This window comes from Drosophila rhopaloa, unplaced genomic scaffold (genome assembly GCF_018152115.1).
Source record: "Drosophila rhopaloa isolate 14029-0021.01 unplaced genomic scaffold, ASM1815211v1 contig_2, whole genome shotgun sequence".
NCBI classification, from domain to species: domain Eukaryota; kingdom Metazoa; phylum Arthropoda; class Insecta; order Diptera; family Drosophilidae; genus Drosophila; species Drosophila rhopaloa.
Genome location: NW_025335083.1, coordinates 10,404,484 through 10,425,261, shown reverse-complemented (window position 1 = coordinate 10,425,261; position 20,778 = coordinate 10,404,484). Strand labels below are relative to the sequence as shown.

General features: G+C 36.7%; 1 protein-coding gene across 1 annotated transcript; it reads left to right on the top strand.

Moving 5' to 3' along the window:
* The first annotated feature begins 3,758 nt into the window (after positions 1 to 3,758).
* LOC108042323 (homeotic protein caudal) lies at positions 3,759 to 17,514 on the top strand. Its single transcript, XM_017120542.1, has 2 exons — positions 3,759 to 4,912; positions 16,346 to 17,514. Exons 1-2 carry the CDS (start codon positions 4,123 to 4,125, stop codon positions 16,825 to 16,827), a joined length of 1,272 nt encoding a protein of 423 aa, XP_016976031.1. The 5' UTR covers positions 3,759 to 4,122; the 3' UTR covers positions 16,828 to 17,514.
* Positions 17,515 to 20,778: the final 3,264 nt, after the last annotated feature.

Here is a 20,778-nt window from a genome sequence, read left to right as displayed (position 1 = left end):
GTGGTGGTTGAGGAGGCGGTGGTTGGTACAACGCAAAATGCACTTGCTAAGGGGTCGGCTGGGGGCAATGGGTGGAATGAAGGGGGTTTTTGGAGGGGTTTGGCCGGGGCCAATGGCCATAAAACTCTCGAAAACGTTAAACGAACCGACAAACAGCAAATGCCGCACGACAAAGACACATCTACATCCATATTCACATCCGTCTGGCGATGACGACCACATTATATATACGAACCTACAGATATAAGTTATTAGGTTTGGGTCTGGCACTGGGACATATCTCTAAATGGTCTGATTGCCCCTTGAGTTTTATTTTGGAGGCTGCTTTATGGGCCATGGCGCTTGCTTTGCTTTCTTTATGGATTTATTAACATAATTGAAGGAAAATATATAAATACCATCGAGTTCTTGGCAGGTTGTTAATGTCAATGTCGGGACAGATTCTAATTTACAATGGACAGATAAAGATGCATTAGAGTGTTTTAGAGATCGAAATAAATCGTTCATAAAAGGTTTATTTTAACGTGATACGGTATTAGGGGATGATCATTATATTAAGTTAATCTGACTCTACCGATCTTCAATCCCCTGTGGCTGGATCTTTAGAAAAATACCTTTTAAAATATATATTAAATTTATTTAAAATTCTTGTATATAATAAGACTTTTAATTTAAAATTTAATCAACGTGTTGTAAGGAAGATCAGTAAAATATGTAAAAAAAAAAATGCTAAGAATAGAAGAGTGAGACCTAGAAATAAACATGTTATGATAACAGTATTTTCTTGATATAAAACAAAAAAATTGAATGTTCTTAAATATTCTGATTGGAAAAAATATAGAGAGACAATTTATTATTATCGAACTCAAGAGAATTGATCATGAAAATATCTAAAATTTTGTTGTTCAATTTATTTACAACATTTACAATCAAGGATCGTAACACGATTTAAAAATTCCTCCATCTAGAATGGAGTTACCATATGTTTACATAGATCACTTAGGGATTAGCCTTTTTGCGTGCCCCTAATGACTTCCAGGTAACATCGTAGACTGTTACATGACTTGCCCGTGCCTGGGATAAAATAAGAGCCCAACCTTATAGAACTCATAGGACCTACCCTTCCCGAAGACCCAGCCCACGCAGTAAATTCCGCCGAATTGTTGACGGTTTGCGAAAAAAAAACAAAATCTGGGCTGTGGCTGCCTAATTGTTGTGTGAACTTTATGGGCCCGATCGAGGGGCAGGTCAGCCCACCAGCACCACCTTATAAGCCTTGTTTGGTGTCCCCGCGCAACCGTTACGATCGCATTCTAAATTTTGGTCCTTGGGTCGCGTTCGCATAATCATAAAATCGCCTTTTGTACGCGGGCCCTTTCGATTGTTTTACAATATGTTTTGTCTTACGGACATTAAGGGGTTTTTTGTTTAGACACGATCCCGAACCAGTTTCTGGTAGTTCAGCGTTAATAAGTGAGTTTTAAGTACCTCCTGCGCGAGGCCAACTGCCTTGTGTGCTTCTGTTCTGTTTCGTGTCCTTTTTAGGGATCTCGGTTCCCATCCATTATGTCAGCTGCATTCATTTCTAATTATTTGACGCGACATTTGCAGTTTTACGATCACTCTACTGACAACCATCTCGGCAATCAATGAATTTATTTTTTAAACATCTTTGTAGGATAAGAATTTCTGGAACTCTCTGGTATTACTCAATCGGCACGAGCTTACCCTCTTCTTAGGGATTACAATTGGGATTAGCGGGGCTTAGTATTCTGGAGAAAAAATTAATAAGAATGAAAATGAAATGAAATGGAATAAATTTGACGTGATCAGAGGTACTTAAGTTAGAGCTTACAAAGTAATTTGAGCTGATCATACAAATATTTGATGATTATTTTAAGTATATAAAAAAAGAAAAACCTTTATATATCGATTTATATCAGTTACAATTGTACACTTTATACAGATTTAAATCATTTACAAAGAATTTTACACTGCGCTTTCTTGCAATATTTAAATATGAAAAAGTTTTTGATACAACTCAAATTAGTTATAATTTATTGAAACATTTTTCGTACAAGCATGTTGGATAATTTCAATTAATAAATATCTAAGTTCACGATTATAATATTTTCTTGATTATGACCATCTATAAAATAATTGTTACGTTATTAAAGAAGCTTTTTAAATTTTGATTTTATTGTGTATATATAATTATTGAATAAATACATTATTGGAAATACCAGAAGGGTTTGTCCTATTTGCAGAGATAAATTTTACATATATGTTCAGCACTCATTTAAATTAATTATTTTATAACATATTTTAATTTTAAATAATACAACAATGCTTTCATGCATTATTAGCTGAGAGTTAATAAACATATTTCATTGTACAGTATTGTGGTATTCTATTATTTATTTATATTGCTCGTAGAGTGCATTGAAAATTATTTTAACACTCTTAACAAAAAAATTCTTCAAATTTTAATGTTGTTTTTACTATTCGTTTTGCTCAAATGTACTGCATCGGTTTTTTAAATTTGATTATTTTTAAAAAAGCAAATATGTTAAAAATATATATGGCAGGAACGGATAATTGGAAAAACAATTAATTTCAAAATAAATTCATGGCAGGGTCGTTTCTAAAACCAATTTGTAGTAAAATACTTATTTAGTACAAAATGTAAACCATTTTACTTCCGAGAGGGGGTAAAAGTTTAATCCCCGTAAATCCGTTGAGAGCTTATAATATAAAAAAAATGAATTGAATTTTTATCAGAAATATTTCGTTTATTCATTTATTTATGTTTGGTATTAACTAAATCGTTTTTAGTCGATTTTACATTAGTTATGAAATGTTTTTTAGATTGGTTTTTAAATTGTTCAAATCGGATAATTATTTCCAAGTTTTAAACTCTGTTTTATTTGTGTAAACACTTTTTTATATTACATCAAATGTAGGTATTGCATGTAACACCTTATCAATGCCAATCTTTTTCCGCTTTCCTTGTAATCCAGGCGTTTTAATATCATTGCTTACATGTCAATTATGGCTATAGCTTTACAACTCTATCTATTGTGCTATAACTATATGTATATCGGGGAGCCCATATAAACGACAATTGCTTGGCAAATAACAAGTATCTGGACAATGGAGCTCTAACCTCATTAAATGTGTACAATCTATTTACATATATGGTTTGCGAATGTATAAAGAATTAAATCTGCAGGGCAAAACATTGATTATTCTCCAGATGGAGCTATATCCCATGTTACGACCGTGGAAACATAATTTTACAGCCACTAATTGCATAATACACGCATTTATATCTATGCAATTACTTAATTAGCCAACGGCAATTGCAATTAAAGCACGTACAAATCGAAAGCGGGCCATAAAGGAAAAGGGGTTTTTCTTGGCCAAGAAATTACGACAAATTGCCTACCTGGCTTAAGGGGGGCGTGGCCTACCTGACCGCCAGCCATCGCAAAGCGGTGAGAAAGAGACGGTGTAGAACCAAAAACGAGACGGCCGTTGAAACACAAGCCATCTTGAATTTTGAACGTGCAACGGAAATGAGGGTTAAAAAATGCCTCCTAATGGGAGTTTCCATGGGCCAAACAGAGACAACTAGTGTGCGTGCTGCTCCTCGGTGGTTGTTTTTGTTTGAGCCTCTCTGCCTGTTTATCTGATTTCGTTACTTTGGGTTTTTTATCAGCCGAGTTTGCTTTACGCTTTCAGTACGTTTTCGACTTGCGTACAGACTTGACGTCGCAGCGGAAAATCAGCGGAATAATATCAGAATAAAGGAAAAACAGTTAGTACCCGTTTTAAAAGTTTCCATCGCGTGAGTGGGTGCTACGAAAAATAGTGCTTTTAAAAGTATCGATATCGTGTGTGATTGTGCGGCTTAAAAACAAAACACATCACTAGCCAAGTGATAGCTGTAAAAATTGACAAAGCAAAATACATATAACCCAACCAAAACTTCAGAAAATGTGCAATTAAAATATTGGCTTGCAATTGGAGAGACAAAGTGGTTAATAAGGGATTACCTACAGAAATTGAAACTAAGGATTATCTTCAACAAGCGTACCTTTAGCTAGTATAACCTCAAAAATGGTGTCGCACTATTACAATACACTGCCCTACACGCAAAAACACACGGCCGCAAATTTGGCCTATGCCTCGGCGGCGGGTCAACCGTGGAACTGGACGTCCAACTATCACCACACGCCGCCGAACCATCAATTCTTGGGCGATGTGGACTCTTCCCATGCCGCCCATCATGCGGCCGCGGCTCACCAGATGTACTACAACTCCCATCACATGTTCCATTCGGCGGCGGCGGCAAGTGCCGGGGATTGGCATTCACCCGCTTCGAGCACAGCGGCAGCTGATAACTTTGTCCAGAATGTGCCCACGACGGCGCACCAACTGATGCAGCAGCATCACCAGCACAGCCACCATCATGCCCATGCCTCGAGCAGTTCCGCCAGTTCTGGGAGCAGCAGTAGTGGTGCCCCAGGTGCACCACAACTTAACGACACCAACAGCAGTAGCATTGGCGGAGGAGGAGGTGGCGGGGGGCCCGCTGAAGGTGGACCCGGTTCCGTGCCACCCAATCACCAGCAACATATCGCAGAGGGTTTGCCATCGCCACCGATCACCGTTTCCGGATCGGAGATCTCAAGTCCCGGGGCTCCAACTTCCGCTTCGTCGCCGCATCACCATTTGACTCACCACCTGAGTGCCGTCGCTGGCAACAACATTAACAGTCCTTCCACCCACAACAACAACAATAATAACAACTCGGTGAGCAACAACAATAACAACAGGACATCGCCATCGAAGCCACAATATTACGAGTGGATGAAGAAGCCCGCCTATCCAGCGCAACCACAGCCAGGTGAGAATTCTTTAAGATCTAGGGATATAACTTGGTTAGGGGTATACTTAGATGTTTTTTGGGGACACAGGATGGTGAGAGTCGTTCAAGGAATTAACCATATCACGAGGAATCAATTTGTTGATGATAAATAAGTAGTTTTGGGCATTCTTTTTTTCCTAGATCTTTTAAAAGCTTTATTGGTCAAAACTACCCTATGAAAACTAGCACACTTCAGTTATTTTGTCATTAAATAACTATTAGTTAATAAACTAGATTTATTTTTGGCTTACAATGATAATACAGTTGTTGACCATAACTTGATCTAGACTTGATTCAGAGGCAGGGAACTTTTAGTTAACTGTCTTACTTGGTCATGGGTCTACCTTTAAACGGTTGTATAATCAAGACCGTTTTTGCTAAAATTTGAATTTTGAAATGAACTCTTTGTTGTAATAAAAGCTCGCAAAAAAAGAAATTTTCCAAACATCTCGAATTATTTCTCATTTATTTGTATACGCAACCTGTTAGTCACTCTGATCAATTTGGGTATAACTGAAATTGGTGTGACCTTCGATTCCTCCTTGGCAGCTTTTTTGGGTTTCTCCCGCATCCGACTCGTCACATTCCGAACATCGAAGATTTCATATTCCCCAGCACAGTACATTGCATTGTCTTCCCGTCAAACTCGTGCTGTTCGCGCTTTTCCCCCTACCGCATTCTATAAGAAATCGCTTACCTGCCACGGATCCAAGTCCAATGGCCAATTAGCTCATAAAAATCAAATTCTGTTCAAGCTCCAGTTTTATGATATTCAGTTGGGGTCGAGAGATCCCCGATTTGACGCCTTGATTTATGGGCATGCCCTTACACTAGCCGAATGAGTGTTTGTGTTTGTTTGACTCTGTCTCGGTCGATTCTATTGACTAATTTTGCATCGTAAATCAATTTTACTATAAAAATGTATAAATGGTTTGATCAACTTTTCAAAAACCATCCAACATCTAAGAGAAAACTCAAACAAAGTGGATAACTCGAAAGAGAAAAAACACTGCATTCTTCATTCATCTTTAAAAGTTTTGAAAGATTTAAACCAATCCCACAGCAATTAGCATTATGTGGAGTTGTGTCTAATTGGAGTTTTTTTGTAATGGTGTATTCGAGATTTGTTTTTATTTGTTTTCTTAAAAAATGAAACTATAACAATGACATTTGTTTTTAAATAATTCTTAATTCTTCCATTAGTTTTTCCATTCTTAAAAGATGTTTTTAAAAAAATAGTTAAACAGTCTTATTTTATACATTTTCTAAAAATTGTATTTGCTTTTTAAAATGTTTATTTTAATTGAAGTTTTAAGAGGCAAAAAATCAAAGTCTTGCATTGTCTCAATTTTATATTTCTTCTCCCTCGAATGTCATGCAAATTTTGTGCGGTTATTTCGTTTTTCTGTTTTTTTGTTTACAATGTTCCCACACCTTTTAAGAAACAAAACACAAAAAAAAACAAGCAAAAGCAATGCAAATGTCAATGCAGCGATCACAAACACAAGAATGGGAATAAACACTCACACATTTGCTCACGATTTATGACCCCGGGGCGCATGTCAAGAAAAAAGAAGACGACGACGATATCGACAATATCGCCGATATCCATTAAGCCCATAAAATCTGTTGGTATGCAATTAACGTTTATTGCCGTCGCCCGTTGCTGTCGTTGTCGCTTAATCCATCTGTTCAAGCCGACAAGGCAACTTAAGTTTTCCTTATTTATTATTCAAAAACCATCTTCTACCCCCTTTGTTTAAGTATTATCTTTTTGGCTGTACAGTAAGCATTTAAATTTTTACTATTGTATTTTAATAAATGACTTATTAAATGATAGGGAAACTAAAAACATTAATTCTTACCATAAGAAAATGTTTAGTAAATAATAACTAATATATTTTTAACGCTTAACGTTAAAGTTGTGAATAAGAAGTTTGAAAATTTTCAATAATATATTTGCATTTTTCTGTACATTGATTTGGTATATAAAAATAAACGGATCACTGTATAAGCTCTATTATTGCGATGACTAACATTTCGTGATTTTTAATAGAATTATAAAAGTTCCATTTTGTTTGTGAGGCATGTGGCAGAGCACGTTAAAGGCCCACTTCAACTTTTGGGGTGTGGCAATAAAACGGCAACCACAATTGTCGGTGGATTCAGATGCCTTGTACTTTTGTTTCAATGGCTGGTGGTTCTGGCAGGTTTTGCGATTAGATTAGCAAGGGGGAAATCAAATAAACGCCCGACCTGTCAATAAGTCCTGGGTTCCCACCCTCCACTCACCGTCGTTCTGTTCCGTACTATACTCTATATTGTTACGAGTTCTATTTTCTGTTGCTTCAATAATGTACCAAGTGATATGGAAACGTGGCCACAAAAAAAAGAGTTATTTCGTGTTATCTAAAACGTCAAAAGCATTGTTGATAAGCGATTCCGTTGCGTTTGCGACGGGCATATTGATTAAAACAATATAGGGCCATAAACCAATAAAAATTAGTATTACTTCCAATAAAAACTAAATAGCGACATTTACGATCAAATCTATGCAATCATTATTAAACGGCAAGAAATTTTAGTTTGCGAGTGATGGTCTTTTTACAACAGTTGTGAAAAGGGTTTTTACAAAGTATAAAATTGAGTTTTAATTCGAAATAGATTTGTGAATTTAAAATGAGAGGAAATCGTATTTTTTAAATTTCAGTCATGAAAACCTAAAGTATTTACCCTTATTTTTCTATCCGTAAAACATTAAAATATATTTTTAATCCTACAATTTGCCAACTTTTCATTTTAGAAACCAATTATAGCATTATTTGCTACCCATAATTTATTATCGTTATAATTTCTCCGCGGGAATAAATGTATCTACCAGCCCAAGGAGTTCTTACTGGGATTGTCTGTAGATTTTCAGCATTGCCCGTGTTGGGACATAAAAAACTAATGCCACCTGACACATTGAGATTTAATGTGTCAATATGAACAGAAAATTTATATCTAGCCACATAAATAATCGAATAGAGAAAGGGAAAACAAAAGAGAACAGAAAGAATATATGGCAAGGCTTGGATTTATATTGATTTTCCCGTCGCATCTAAAAATGTTGTAATATTTCAGAGATATGGATAGGATACAAATATGGGCTGATTTTGGGGCTGGTCTCTGGTCTGGGGCCCCAAGATAAGCTATTAAAAATGGCCACTAACTGCAGTCGAACTATGGTTCGTTTTCGTTATCAGCACTATCAATGTTTGCCGATGACATTTACCCTTCCACCCCCGTCCATAGTTTTTTTTTCGCCCCCTTCCATGTGTCCAAAATGAAGTCAAATTTTGGTTCGGACTGATCTATATGGAGTGTGCGTTTGGTTCGTTGATTGACATGATGGGATTAGCATAGAACTCGCTGGATGTCCCTCTCTATTTGTCACGGACTTGTTACCATTGTGTCATTTACTTTGGGCTTAGTTGTCCAAATACAGAACAAAATCATGTTTGGGTTTTCTCTGTGTTATTTGTATTGACTCTGATATTGGTAATAACCAGAAATTTTAGTCTTGTTGCTTTCAAAGCCCTAGACACACAGCCATACAGGCATACATATATATATATTTTTATAGGTCTTCACCTTTGTATATGTTGTTCGATTTATTTTGATATACCATTCGAGGTGTATCGAGTTTATATTGGAGGCGCCCGGGATTTTCAGAGCTTATTTTGGGGTTACGGCAAGCTTACTCAATAAAGTGATAAATTAAAATGGTAACTGTTCAAAATGGGGGTAAAAAAATATGTGAGGCGAAGTACTTTTATACATATATTGGCACACTTTGTTTTAAAATTGAAGAAGTTTCCAAAAAAACATATAGATTACTTTCATTTGATGTTAGTAGTATTGTAAAAACATCATTATAAATCGGGCAAGACCCTTGTAATAAATTTTTATCCTTAACCATTTTCTGTATGCTTCATTATGGTAAACTATTCTTTAGTCTTCCGCACTAAAATAACACTTCTTCCCTCCTTTTCAAACTATCGTTTACCCAGTCCTGCCTCAAGTTATTTTATCAATAAAAGTAAACACCAAAGTGAGAAAGAGACCCCAGAAATTGTAAATTATAGCTTACGTTTCCTGTTCAGCCATAAACCATAATATCATAATGGTCTAGCTGTATACTACGATATATGTAGTCCATATCTTTTGTTTGGGGGGGAAAACTTGGCCAAGCGACAGGGAAATCCGATTGTCAATCAAAATTGGTCCGAGCTAAGTTATGACAACAACAAAATTGTGTGCGATGATGATGGTTCGGATGACACCTGCTTATGTCTCAGGCCAAAGTCAACCGATTGAATGATTGACTGATTGAAGGGGGTGGAAGCTAGTGGGACGCCAAGCAAATTCTGATTTCATTTCGAGTTGTTTGGCGATTCTTTTTATGAGGTGACAACATTTACGATACGGTAGCAAAAAACGGAAAGAAAGATTTGCAATTCCCCATATACTCATATATGGCCGGTGGCCAACGTTAATCGCTTAACAATACAATAAAGTAGCAATAATTATAAAAAACTAAATTAAACACCCCCATCATCGTATAATGACCCATAACCGTGAATGAACGAATGAATGAGAATATATATGATTGCCATATTTGTGATTTTTATGCCCGACTTTGATTAGGATGATTATACGCTTGATGAGCTTGGGGATTACGTTTGCCCAGAATGGGACTCTCGGACTGCCGGATTGTATTTCTAAGTAGTATATTTCCATGATAGTGTTTGCGCCTGCAACGTTTGCTCAGTTTCACCTCAGAGTTTAAACAAATATTGTTGCACACTGACCCGAAGCGTTTGCCTGGGCTAACCCACTGAGATAAGGGTGAATCGGTGGGGGAATCCCTAGAAAATTTATAGTTTGCTTCCTCGGCCAGAGCCCTAAGAATTTATTGCATATTATTTTGTTTAATAGTTTTATGGAGCGCAAATTTGCTTTCAATTATGTGGGCTCCATTCAGTTTACAAATATTTGTGGTCGATTTTTGTGGTCAATAGTTACCGAATAGATTTGAGACGACTTTTGATGGGGTTTATTGATATAAATTGCCTATGATAAGCTTTGGTTTTTATTAGTATTTTATTTATTAATGCAAATAATAACAGTTTTGTAAGGTGTGAGGGAAATTAGTTATGAATAACAAACTAAAATTGAATAAACAATTAAAACAAGGCTATTCAAATAATTATATTATATGATTTGAAATTCTTAAACAATTATGTTTAAAATAATCTGAATTAAACTGTGAAACTTTAGATTTACTAATATAAATCTCATCTTATACATAATTTTTGTAAAATCCCCGTCGAATCGCAGACCTGTGCAGCTCGCCGAACTTAGAGGATCTGAATGAATTGTTGGACGCAAGCGGTAGGAGGCATATCCATTCCACGGATACTCATTTTCTTTCCCCTTTTCACTAAGAAAACTATAGTTATTTTTCCATTTTTTGTCTCTAATGCGATTTCTGTGTTTTTCGTTTGGCTGCATGCAATTATTTTGAGTTGATTTTTGGTTGGGGGATATCATAAAGATGCCCCTCTGCCTTCTCATATTCCTCTAAATCATATAGCCATAAATTATATTGCATGCGTCGTCGTCGTGCCGAATAATTAACGTACATTTGAAAATAATTCTTTGTGGCCTAAAGAAAAACCCCTTCTCCTTGTATTCCCTCCACCTTTTGAGCTCTGTATTTTTTCTCTTTTTTTCTATTGCCTGACTTGGAGTATTTATGGCTTTAATGGCGTCTCATTCAGGCCATAAGCAGGCCGCATTTTTTTTTTCGATGGCTGCCATTTTTTCTGGCTGTATAGGCCTCTCTTTCATCTTCATTTCCATCTTGCTTGCTCAACCTCTTATTTTCTGTTTAAGCCATAAATAAAACGAGCTCTTAGTCAGACTTCGAATTAAAGTTGCTGATGGAGTGGTGGTTTTTTGGAACCATCGCTGCCATTGGCGTGCTATAAGGTTGCGTGCCGCATATTCATGTAGCATATATACATATATCTGAACACGTACGGGCGGCATTCGTTTGTTGCACGCGATCTGATAATATTATTATTTCCACTCCGCCTCGAATTTGGACCCCATCTCCTCGCATTTTATAAGGCTGCGTGCCAGAGTGATTAAAGAAGGAGGGCTTATATCTGGGAGTGGTCTCCAAAAAGAGGGTACAGCTCAACAAAATACTTACATTTGCATACGTCTGCATGCCATATAAAGTGTTTGCATGTCCCATGTTCCATGTTTGATGGCTGCCATTTGAAATTTTCCTTTGTTATACGGGTTTAATTTGATATGTGTACGTAAAATGGTTATTTATGAAGAAAAATTTCTTGGCTATTATTTCAAGCAATTTACCAAATAAATAATTAAATAATTGAATATTTGGTTTGGCGACTATATTTTATTTTTTTCTTATGTTCTTAACGAAAATTATTTAACTCTAAATGTCTAATGTATGAATGTTCTTTAATTAATAAGGGTGAATTCAGATGCATAGTTCCTTTATTTACTACATTTAAAGAGCCCACAATATTCTTACAACAATTATTTGGTATCATAAATTTCACCAAACAATTCCCTTTGCAGAACGAGAGAGAGAGAGTTACTGCCTGCTTAATTTACAATTCCCAAAAACATGAATCTCTTTGTAACCCCTTTAACGCACCACCTTCCCCCAAGGACCGGATACCGTTATAGTAGTAGGCTCTAACTCAGAAAAGGAAGAAAAAGGAAAAATAAACGTCAAATCGAATCAAATGATTTTATGATGTAATTTGAGCTAATATTTACGATATAAGAGCAGCTAAAACAGCAGCAAAATGCCAAATAAATGTTATTGTTATATTGTCGCTTGGGTGGTGAGAGACAAACAAACCTATATATAAACCCGATGCGCCCCCTTCCTATAACCCACATTTATGATGCTGGAAAACGGAAAGGAAAATGCCAAAACAAAAGCAGTGCAAAAAAGAAATGGCAATGCAAAGAAAATCCCCAAATATTTCGCCAAAGACTTTAAGTTGTTCGAAAGCGAGGGGAAACTTCCACCCAAAGGGGGAGGTGTTGAAAAGTCAAGTGTTGCGGCTTGTGTGTCCAAATCTCTGGGGTGCCATTGCTGAAATTGCTCTTTCCGTTCGCTTTCGAGGACTTCCTTTTGCCGCACAACTTTTGCTGCAAGCTTTAATCTTCAACCACAAAAACGTTTAAATTTGAGCAGACCCAACTTATAGAAGTCAGGTAATAAATGTCTCCCAATAGATTTTCATGGGTTGGACAAGAGACAAAACGAAAGGAAGATGTCACAGGGGGTGCTCAACACTCAGTGACAAATTAACGCCCAGCGGGGGTGGCGAAAAAAAAAACCACCACGCCCAGATACAGTAAGCCATAACATCTGAAGACCCTCCACCAGTGACCGTAACTAAACGCAATGGTAACATCGGTAACATCAGTTACCTAACTACAACTGTCCTTGTCCTTGGCCACTGATTTTTCCCCAGGGGGCGGACCACATAATTGCCCAGCAATCAACAGCTGTTCTAATAGGGAAAAGACTAGACCTCAACCTGATATAATTTATTACCCAAATGATCTTTACTCTTGCTCTATTTCTGTTGTGTTTGATATTATAGAATCGCTTTTCAATGTTTACAAGTTTTTCTTTGTCGGCATTTGAAGTTATGCCTGCTACATCCCACGAGCCAATTGACTCGACAGTAGGATTGTTGATGTATAGTTAGGAATTAATGCATACACTGTGAGATCTTTCAGGGTTAGCACAATAAATCAAGAAAGATAAGTTAATAGAAGTGACCAGTAAAAAATAAATAAATTTTATGAAGTTTTGTTTTTTAATCCGATGGATGTTCTCAGTTAGTTAGTTAGTTAATTCTTCAGTTACACTTCAAAGCCTCTTCATACCCTTGTGAAATATTTCGCACAGTGATTACTTCTTCAGTAACGATCAGTAGAGAACCCGCAGAAACCAATCAGCCCATAAACACCTCCCCTCGAAAACCCATACTATATACGCACTCGATGAGTGAAGAACAACCATTAAAGCTTATCGGGACAACTGTTCAACGATTTACCCCCGGGGCTTCAAACTCTACAGTTTGTAACTCCATCGATATTGATACAGACCTCAACTGGGATTAGGAGGTGCGTATGGTCTCCACCTTTTAGAACTTTGCCGACGGGTAAAGCCAACTAACTAATCTATCATTACATGTGGATGGAGGTATAATAGAGCAAACAAACGCCAGTCAATAGCATTAACAGTTCAAAATCAAACTTTCAATTAGGCAGTGCTACATATAGACGAATATATCGAGTAAAGAGCCCCATTCGATATAAATTACGAAGCGTTCGCTCATGACGCGATGGTGGGCCCCAGTGACAAAGTCATAAAAAAATGTCACACCTTGACGCACAATTTTTATTTAATTGCTAATAAAATATGTTAAAGCCAAGCATTATATATAACAAATGAATACCCCAAGTTATACATATATCAGACAGATTTTAAGGTACAATTATTTGCAAAAGTGACTGGGTTATTTTCTTTTTCGCCTGATCTTCGTTGTGTTTTTTGCCATTCATTCACAATCTTATCTTCTTGGGGAAGAGGAAAGTGAAGATCTTAGTAGGATCTTAGTGGTTCAGACAATGGAGCATTAGCATTAGGATCAACTTGATCCACATTCATGGCGTTTGTCCTGTCCTGGTTTATTAACGCAATAAAACACTCAGTACGGCCGGATAGTGGCTTTATAGTTGTGCATATAATACGTGTACGATTTATTAGATTATGGCCGTGAAGGTCAGCGGTGCCAGGCACCCGTGAACCACCCAACCGCCGGCGGACCGTGTGCTCCAGTTTGCCCCTAATTCCGTGCGGATTTTCCCTTGTTTGTGCTCCGTTTCAGGTGTGAGAAATTGGAACCTCCAAGTGGTAACCAGATAAAGCCCTGTAGAGTGTGTTTGTGTGTCTAAGATAGAGATACCGCAGACTCTTGGATGTTTTTTTGTGTTTTTCTGATCCACAGATGGTGAAAATGAGGTCGAAATGTAAGAGGAATTGGGTGGAAATTATAAACTAGGCAAGAAGTTTTCAGATGTGTCCTATTATTCCGAAATTTGGAAAAACTTTCAAAGTAATACTTTAATTGTTAGTTTTACATTCATGATGAGTTGTTGGAAAAACATTTATAACAAAATGGACAATCGAGAATCTGAATTGTGTTTTGAATTTATTATGTTTTGAACTTCGCATGTTCCTTTAATAAATCAGCTTTCCGTACTTCTAGTACTATTCCTTCAACCACTCTTTTACATAACTTCGTCAACAATTGTGAAAATAGATTCATCTTACTCATATGTACATACATAGTTTACCTCACATTGCGAAATCATCCAAAAATATGTTTTATTTTCTACAATTTACTCAGTAAATCCTCAAAGCTGATAATATTGTTGTTTTAATTTAGTTTTTTTTTTCTTATTTGTGCACTTCCTCAAATCCGTCAAGTCTGTCTAAACAAGTTATTTTTCTGTGTGTGTTGGATTGTTCTGAGAGGCAAGCCCACATTATCAGTAGATTGGAGGCCCAAGAACACACGCGCAAGAAGATTTTCCCAACAAAGGTACTAAAAAATGGCAAGGCAGACTGAAAATTTTAGATTTATAATGTGAAGCGAAAAAAAACTAGATTATGAGTGTATGCTTAACAGGGTTTTAACATTATTCTTCAGCTGAGTTCTTCTTTATACGATTGCCACATTAGACTAAGCAAACGAGAAGCCAGAACGACAGCAATAAATTCACGTCTAAATAAAGTGTAAAGAACAAATAGAAGAGTGAGAGAGATAAGAGGGCTGAAGAAACGATTTAATGGGGTTTGTGAAAAACGGGGCTTTGGGTGTAGTATTAATGTGAATCTCTCATATTTCAATATGCCAAGGACGTAATAAAGTTATTTTGATATAACAAAATTTGAAAGAAACACGGTGGAACTCTACCAAAATAGGTTTCCTGTTTGTATTTTAAGAACTTGTTAATACATTTTGAAGAAAGAAATATGAGAAAATTAAAATTCGCAAAACTAGAATGTAAAAGTCCAGTTATTCTATCATTATAATTGCCAAATATTATTTATCGTAGGGCATCTTTAGGTCTTTAACACCTACTCTTTGCACTCTGTCTTTTCCTCTCCCTTCTCTATATCTATATCTTGCCGTTACCGTTGAACTTTATCATCTGTGAAAATATTTGTTTGTTTGCCTGTTTGCTCAATTTTAATTGTGGGAACACTACGGTATCGTTGTACATAAAAAATTAGAGCAAAATCCCCAAGCCGAAATGCTGTTTGCTTTAAAATATTTCCCGCTGGTGTGGGTGTGTTTATCACGTAAGCAGACTGTGCCACGATCCCGTGGCCTTTTTCATGCCTTTGCAGCTCATCTCCTCCGCTGTCTGTGGGTTTTTCTATCCTCAGTGTTTGTGTCTTCTGTCATTTATTTGAATTTTGATTGACTAATTGCGCAGCTCAGCGATACCTATTCTACAATTCTACGGAGAGTCGTTATTCCCAACGTTGGCGGCTCTTTGTGAATTATTTTTCATGTTTACCGCTTCGACTTGGGGTTGCTCCATTCTCGTTATACAACATGTGACAGCCTTCTATGGCTATCATAATTTAAATATTGTCAGCTATTATAACGAGATGAGCTGGGCCAGAAACATGTTTGTCCACCAGACGCCAGTCACTCCACTCGGCTGACACCCATTTTAACCGAGAATAAGGTGGCTTGGCAACTTGCCAACTTGGCCAAAAAGGCGCATTGAAATCTTTTTACTTTAACTTAACTTTTTGGTAGCAACGTAAAATTACTATATAAACATACATACGTGCATACATTATATACATATAATGTTATTATTTTATAGTATTTCGAATTCTTGTTTACATGTAACCAAGAGATTCGTGCGGTTATACTTCATAATATTCATACATCAAAAAAATAACTCATAAAAATCTTCTAATCATCCATTGAGTAGTATTTTTTTATTGATATTTTTTTTACTTTAAATGTTTACAGTACCCTGGTATCAATTATATTTTTTTATAAAGGCATAAGTTAGAAATATTGTTAAATATAATTATTTACGTTTAGCTTGAAGGTTTCAAGTCTTTTTTTTAAATGTGGAATATTTGATGTTATAAATTTCCTTGTTCTGTAATTGCTTCAGATAGTGAATTTATGCATGTTCTAGTTTGTTTTTTAAAGTGTTTCCAACTCAACTAATTGTTTTAATCTTTTCTCGTTTCCTCCATAGGAAAAACCCGCACCAAGGACAAGTACCGAGTGGTTTACACCGATTTTCAGCGCCTGGAACTGGAGAAGGAGTACTGCACGTCCCGTTACATCACCATTCGGCGCAAGAGCGAGTTGGCCCAGTCGCTGTCGCTATCGGAGCGTCAGGTGAAGATCTGGTTCCAGAATCGCCGCGCCAAGGAGCGCAAACAGAACAAGAAGGGCAGCGATCCGAATGTTATGGGCGTGGGTGTGCAGCATGCGGATTATAGCCAACTGTTGGATGCCAAGGCGAAACTGGAGCCGGGCCTACACTTGCCCCACTCGCTGGCCCACTCGATGAACCCGATGGCGGCGATGAACATACCCGCCATGCGCCTCCATCCACACTTGGCCGCCCACAGTCACTCGCTGGCGGCGGCGGCAGCGCATTCACACCAGCTGCAGCAGCAGCACAGTGCACAGATGTCCGCTGCGGCGGCAGTCGGAACGCTCTCGATGTGACCCGATCATTCTTGCTACGGAAGCGGCGGCAACAACAGCGATAATAACGGTTACATGGAGCCGCAGCATTCGCTGCTGGTGGGAGAAAGCGAGAGGGGGGGAGGCCATTGCAATGGTGGCCCCTACAGTGCTCCCGCTCTCGCCTTGGACTTGGCTTAACCCTTAGGTCATGCAGTCAGACTGTTTCGACCAACCCGAGAAAATAAGCACCCAATAAAATGGAGGAGGACTTGACGGCCGTTGCACCTTGAATATTGCACGTTGTTAATTTTTGTGATTGTATATTCCTGGTTTAAACACGTCATGACCCCTCCCAGCTAACAAGTTCCATTCTTGTATTATGTTTGTTTTTTGTTCAACGTAATTTAAAGTAAATGTTTAGCTCGTAAGTTGTAGTCTTTAAGTTGCCGACGAAAAACAAAAATACAATTCAAACCAGCCGTCCCAGCCGTTAAAAGAAGTTATTCGCAGCAACTTATCATAGTTTTAGTACAAGCAATTAATTTTAGAGCGCAACTTGATTCTTCAGCCCGTGTAAATATCCACATAAAAAGAGTTTAACGTTTATTACTTTTATATATCGTAATAACAATTAGCCATAGTATAATCTAGCTGTACTAAATGTAAATGTAATGCATTTTTCGAGCACAAAAGCAAAATTACCATTTAATAAATATTTTTAACGTATTCATCCACAATTTTCTTAGTTCAATTTTGGCGGCAATTAATTTATAACTTGTGAATGTATGTGTGTATATGTATGTGCTTAGCTATTTAAATAAAATATGAACAATAAATACACAAAAATTGAAGATAATTCTAATTTGTCACTGGGTTAACAAGGGTTAACGTTCACAGCTACGCTCCACCTACATATCTACAACAATAGCGGCAACGTCAATCAATTATTTGCCTCTCCTCTTTGCCCACGCCTTCGCCTCTTCGCTCAGCCATCACTTTTATTGATACTACGGTTGGCTCACTCGCACTCGCGCATATCGACTGGTGTGTTAGTGGAATATTAAATTTTGTTTGTAATTAGAGTTCATAAAACGTCAATTAAATGCGCTTGGCTAGTTGGAAGCTAATGTGAAAAATTCTGCAATGCATGTGGAATTTATGGCGTATCTTATGGTGGCACTGCTGGACATATTGTGTCCTTTAAAAAAGAGTTTGCAAAGTCTCAACCCATCTAAATTTATAATAGATTTTTAGATTTTTTAATACATACATACATATGCATGTGTATATGTATATTATGCTGCTATTTTGTTATCGGTTATACAGGCAAATACAATTTTAAAATATTATGATTATGATAGTCTTAATATAATGCAGCATTAAAGGTATAAACATTTTTTTTTAGAATGCACATTTACTTTAGGCGGTCTACATTTGTCTGAATATTTTAAGGTCTTTCTCACACGCGCTTATACTATGCGCTTTGCTGCATTCGAGGCATATCAGAAATAATTTTTCGGAAACATTTTAGGGACTGCGCAATAATTCCAACTTTATCACTCATACGTACAGTTGACTTTCAACATGTCGTTACACGACGTATAAGTAATTTTTACGCAAACTTTGACACCATGGCGCAACGCCCAAAAATGATGACAGTTAGGTTGGACCATTATAATGTTTATTCATATATTATCGATCAGAATCTGATCCAGCCATATCAGTCTGTCCATTTCTGGGCATGTTAGTCTCTCATACCTATACACAATTGGATGAAACTTTACCAAAATTCGTTTATCTTTTGCAGAAAGATTATACCATATGAACATATATATCATAAGAAACGGACGACTATATTGTGAAAGTAGGTTTTCAATTGAAACAAAATTTACTGTATTTTTCCCAATCCCATTCATTTTTATATAAAAGGATACAAAAATTTAATAGAGTGTATATTTAATAGCAAGAGCTTATGCTTATACACTTTTTTTCCAAGTTATCTTCATTTTTTGTTGATGTGGAATTACGTTGGATAGGCAGTCTTTTGAAAAAGTTACCAATTATTACTATTTAGGCTTGTCATCCTAAAAACTCTTAAAAAGTCAGTCGAACCAACATGGAAATATGATATATAGAAGTTAAATATTTCACTAAAATTTAAAAGAACTTAGGAGTCTAAGAGTAAAAAACTTTTTTAATGGAATTATTGGGATATGCGAAACAAAATGTGATGTGTATAAATAAATTGAAGCCCCTTTCTTTCTTTAAAAACAAAAACTGTGTTTAAGTGGAGAAAGATGAGCTGTATGGGATATGCGCAAAAATAATACCCTAAGTGCAACATATTTAGATTCTAAATGAATGTCAACTAAAAAATGTATGAAATGCGTGCTCTGGGGGTTTCTTTTTTCTGAAGCGGAGGAAGATTGACTATATCTTCAAAGCCTTGAATGCTATATATTAGAATTCAAAATTTATACATATTTGCAATAAAAAAAAATTAAAACGAAATCCCAGTCGGTCTATATGGAATGCAAAGGAACAGACCCATTGACTTGGCGCCCGTCACAACAAAGAAGGCGATCTGAAGTGCCAGACGATAGGAGCATATAGTACACCTTTAGCACTTATAGTCTAGTTGTATAGCAGTTTTAGCCTGGCTGGGGCTCTTGAGGGGTTGATTTATAGGGCTTGCGATTAGCAGAATCGGAAATGTCGAAGCCGATGCGAAGAGAAATATACAACCTGTCCAGATTTTGATACAACGCGTTTCCAAGCGAAGAGAACCGTGACCGAGTCGGAAAACGTTTTAAGATTAAAACAGCGTCAGGGTTTTATTTTATTTCGCACCGAAAATATTTTGACTTTTATGTAAGCGAAGATGCAAAAAAACCCCGGGGAGACCAGTAAGCAGTAAATAAAACAAAAAACCGAAACAGATACCCCCAGATAAAGGAAGTGGACGACGTTTTCACACCTACACGCTAAAAAAGATATACCAAATTGGGAGCGGACGACTGCAGTGCGTGTTTGCATTTGTTTCTGTTACGCCAAATGCACATGTCGAGAGATCGGCAGATATATTTATGTATATATATTTTTGTACATATGAACATTCCCCGATTTGTGTGGAACTCCTCAACTCAACCCGTTCCATTAAACCCGTTGCATTCTGGTCGCTGGCCTTTGGTCATCCTGGCGTAACGAAATGGTTTTTTGACTTTTGCCGACACCTTTTGTTTTCGTATACCCTCTATTTTTCTTGGCTACTGCATTACACATGCTGCTGCCAAAATTACGATGAATTCACGGCTTATGTTTTGCATCCACCATTTCTTTCCCAAACATATCCTGGACATTCTCAAAAATGGATAAAATGCATCACGGAATTGGGCATCTCTCACTCAGCCGGTTGATTTATGGTTCGATGTATCTGGTTTCATGAGAAGGCAGTTGCCCAATGGCGCTGAGGGGATCGGGATCATAGTGAATGGGGACCATAAAAAGTACGGAGCGATCTTACCCAGATCACTCACGAACGGGATATAACTTTTATGGCGACCATGCACAGCAGAAAATATAAGGAAATACATACATATTTTACAATAAATACATTTTTCAAGTTCCGTGTTTTTAGACTAATCATTGCTGTTCGTGAAAATGTTATTTATTATGATTCAAAAAGATTCCTACTTAATCTTCCGCTATTTTTTTATAAGAACACTTAAACAGATAATCTATTCTTTGTTAGTGTCAGATTCTGAAATTCAAAATTTTTGTCAAATTATATTAATATATCTATTAAAAATAAAAAACTAGAAATCATATGAAAAATGATACTTTTAAATACTTTGTTTATTTTAAGTTTTAAATAAAATTACCAATTGAAAATTACCTATCACAAATTGCACAAATAATTTTAATGCCAACAATAGAGTTTACATTTTTTCCGTTTACTAATGTAGTTGTATTCCGTACTAATAATTATCT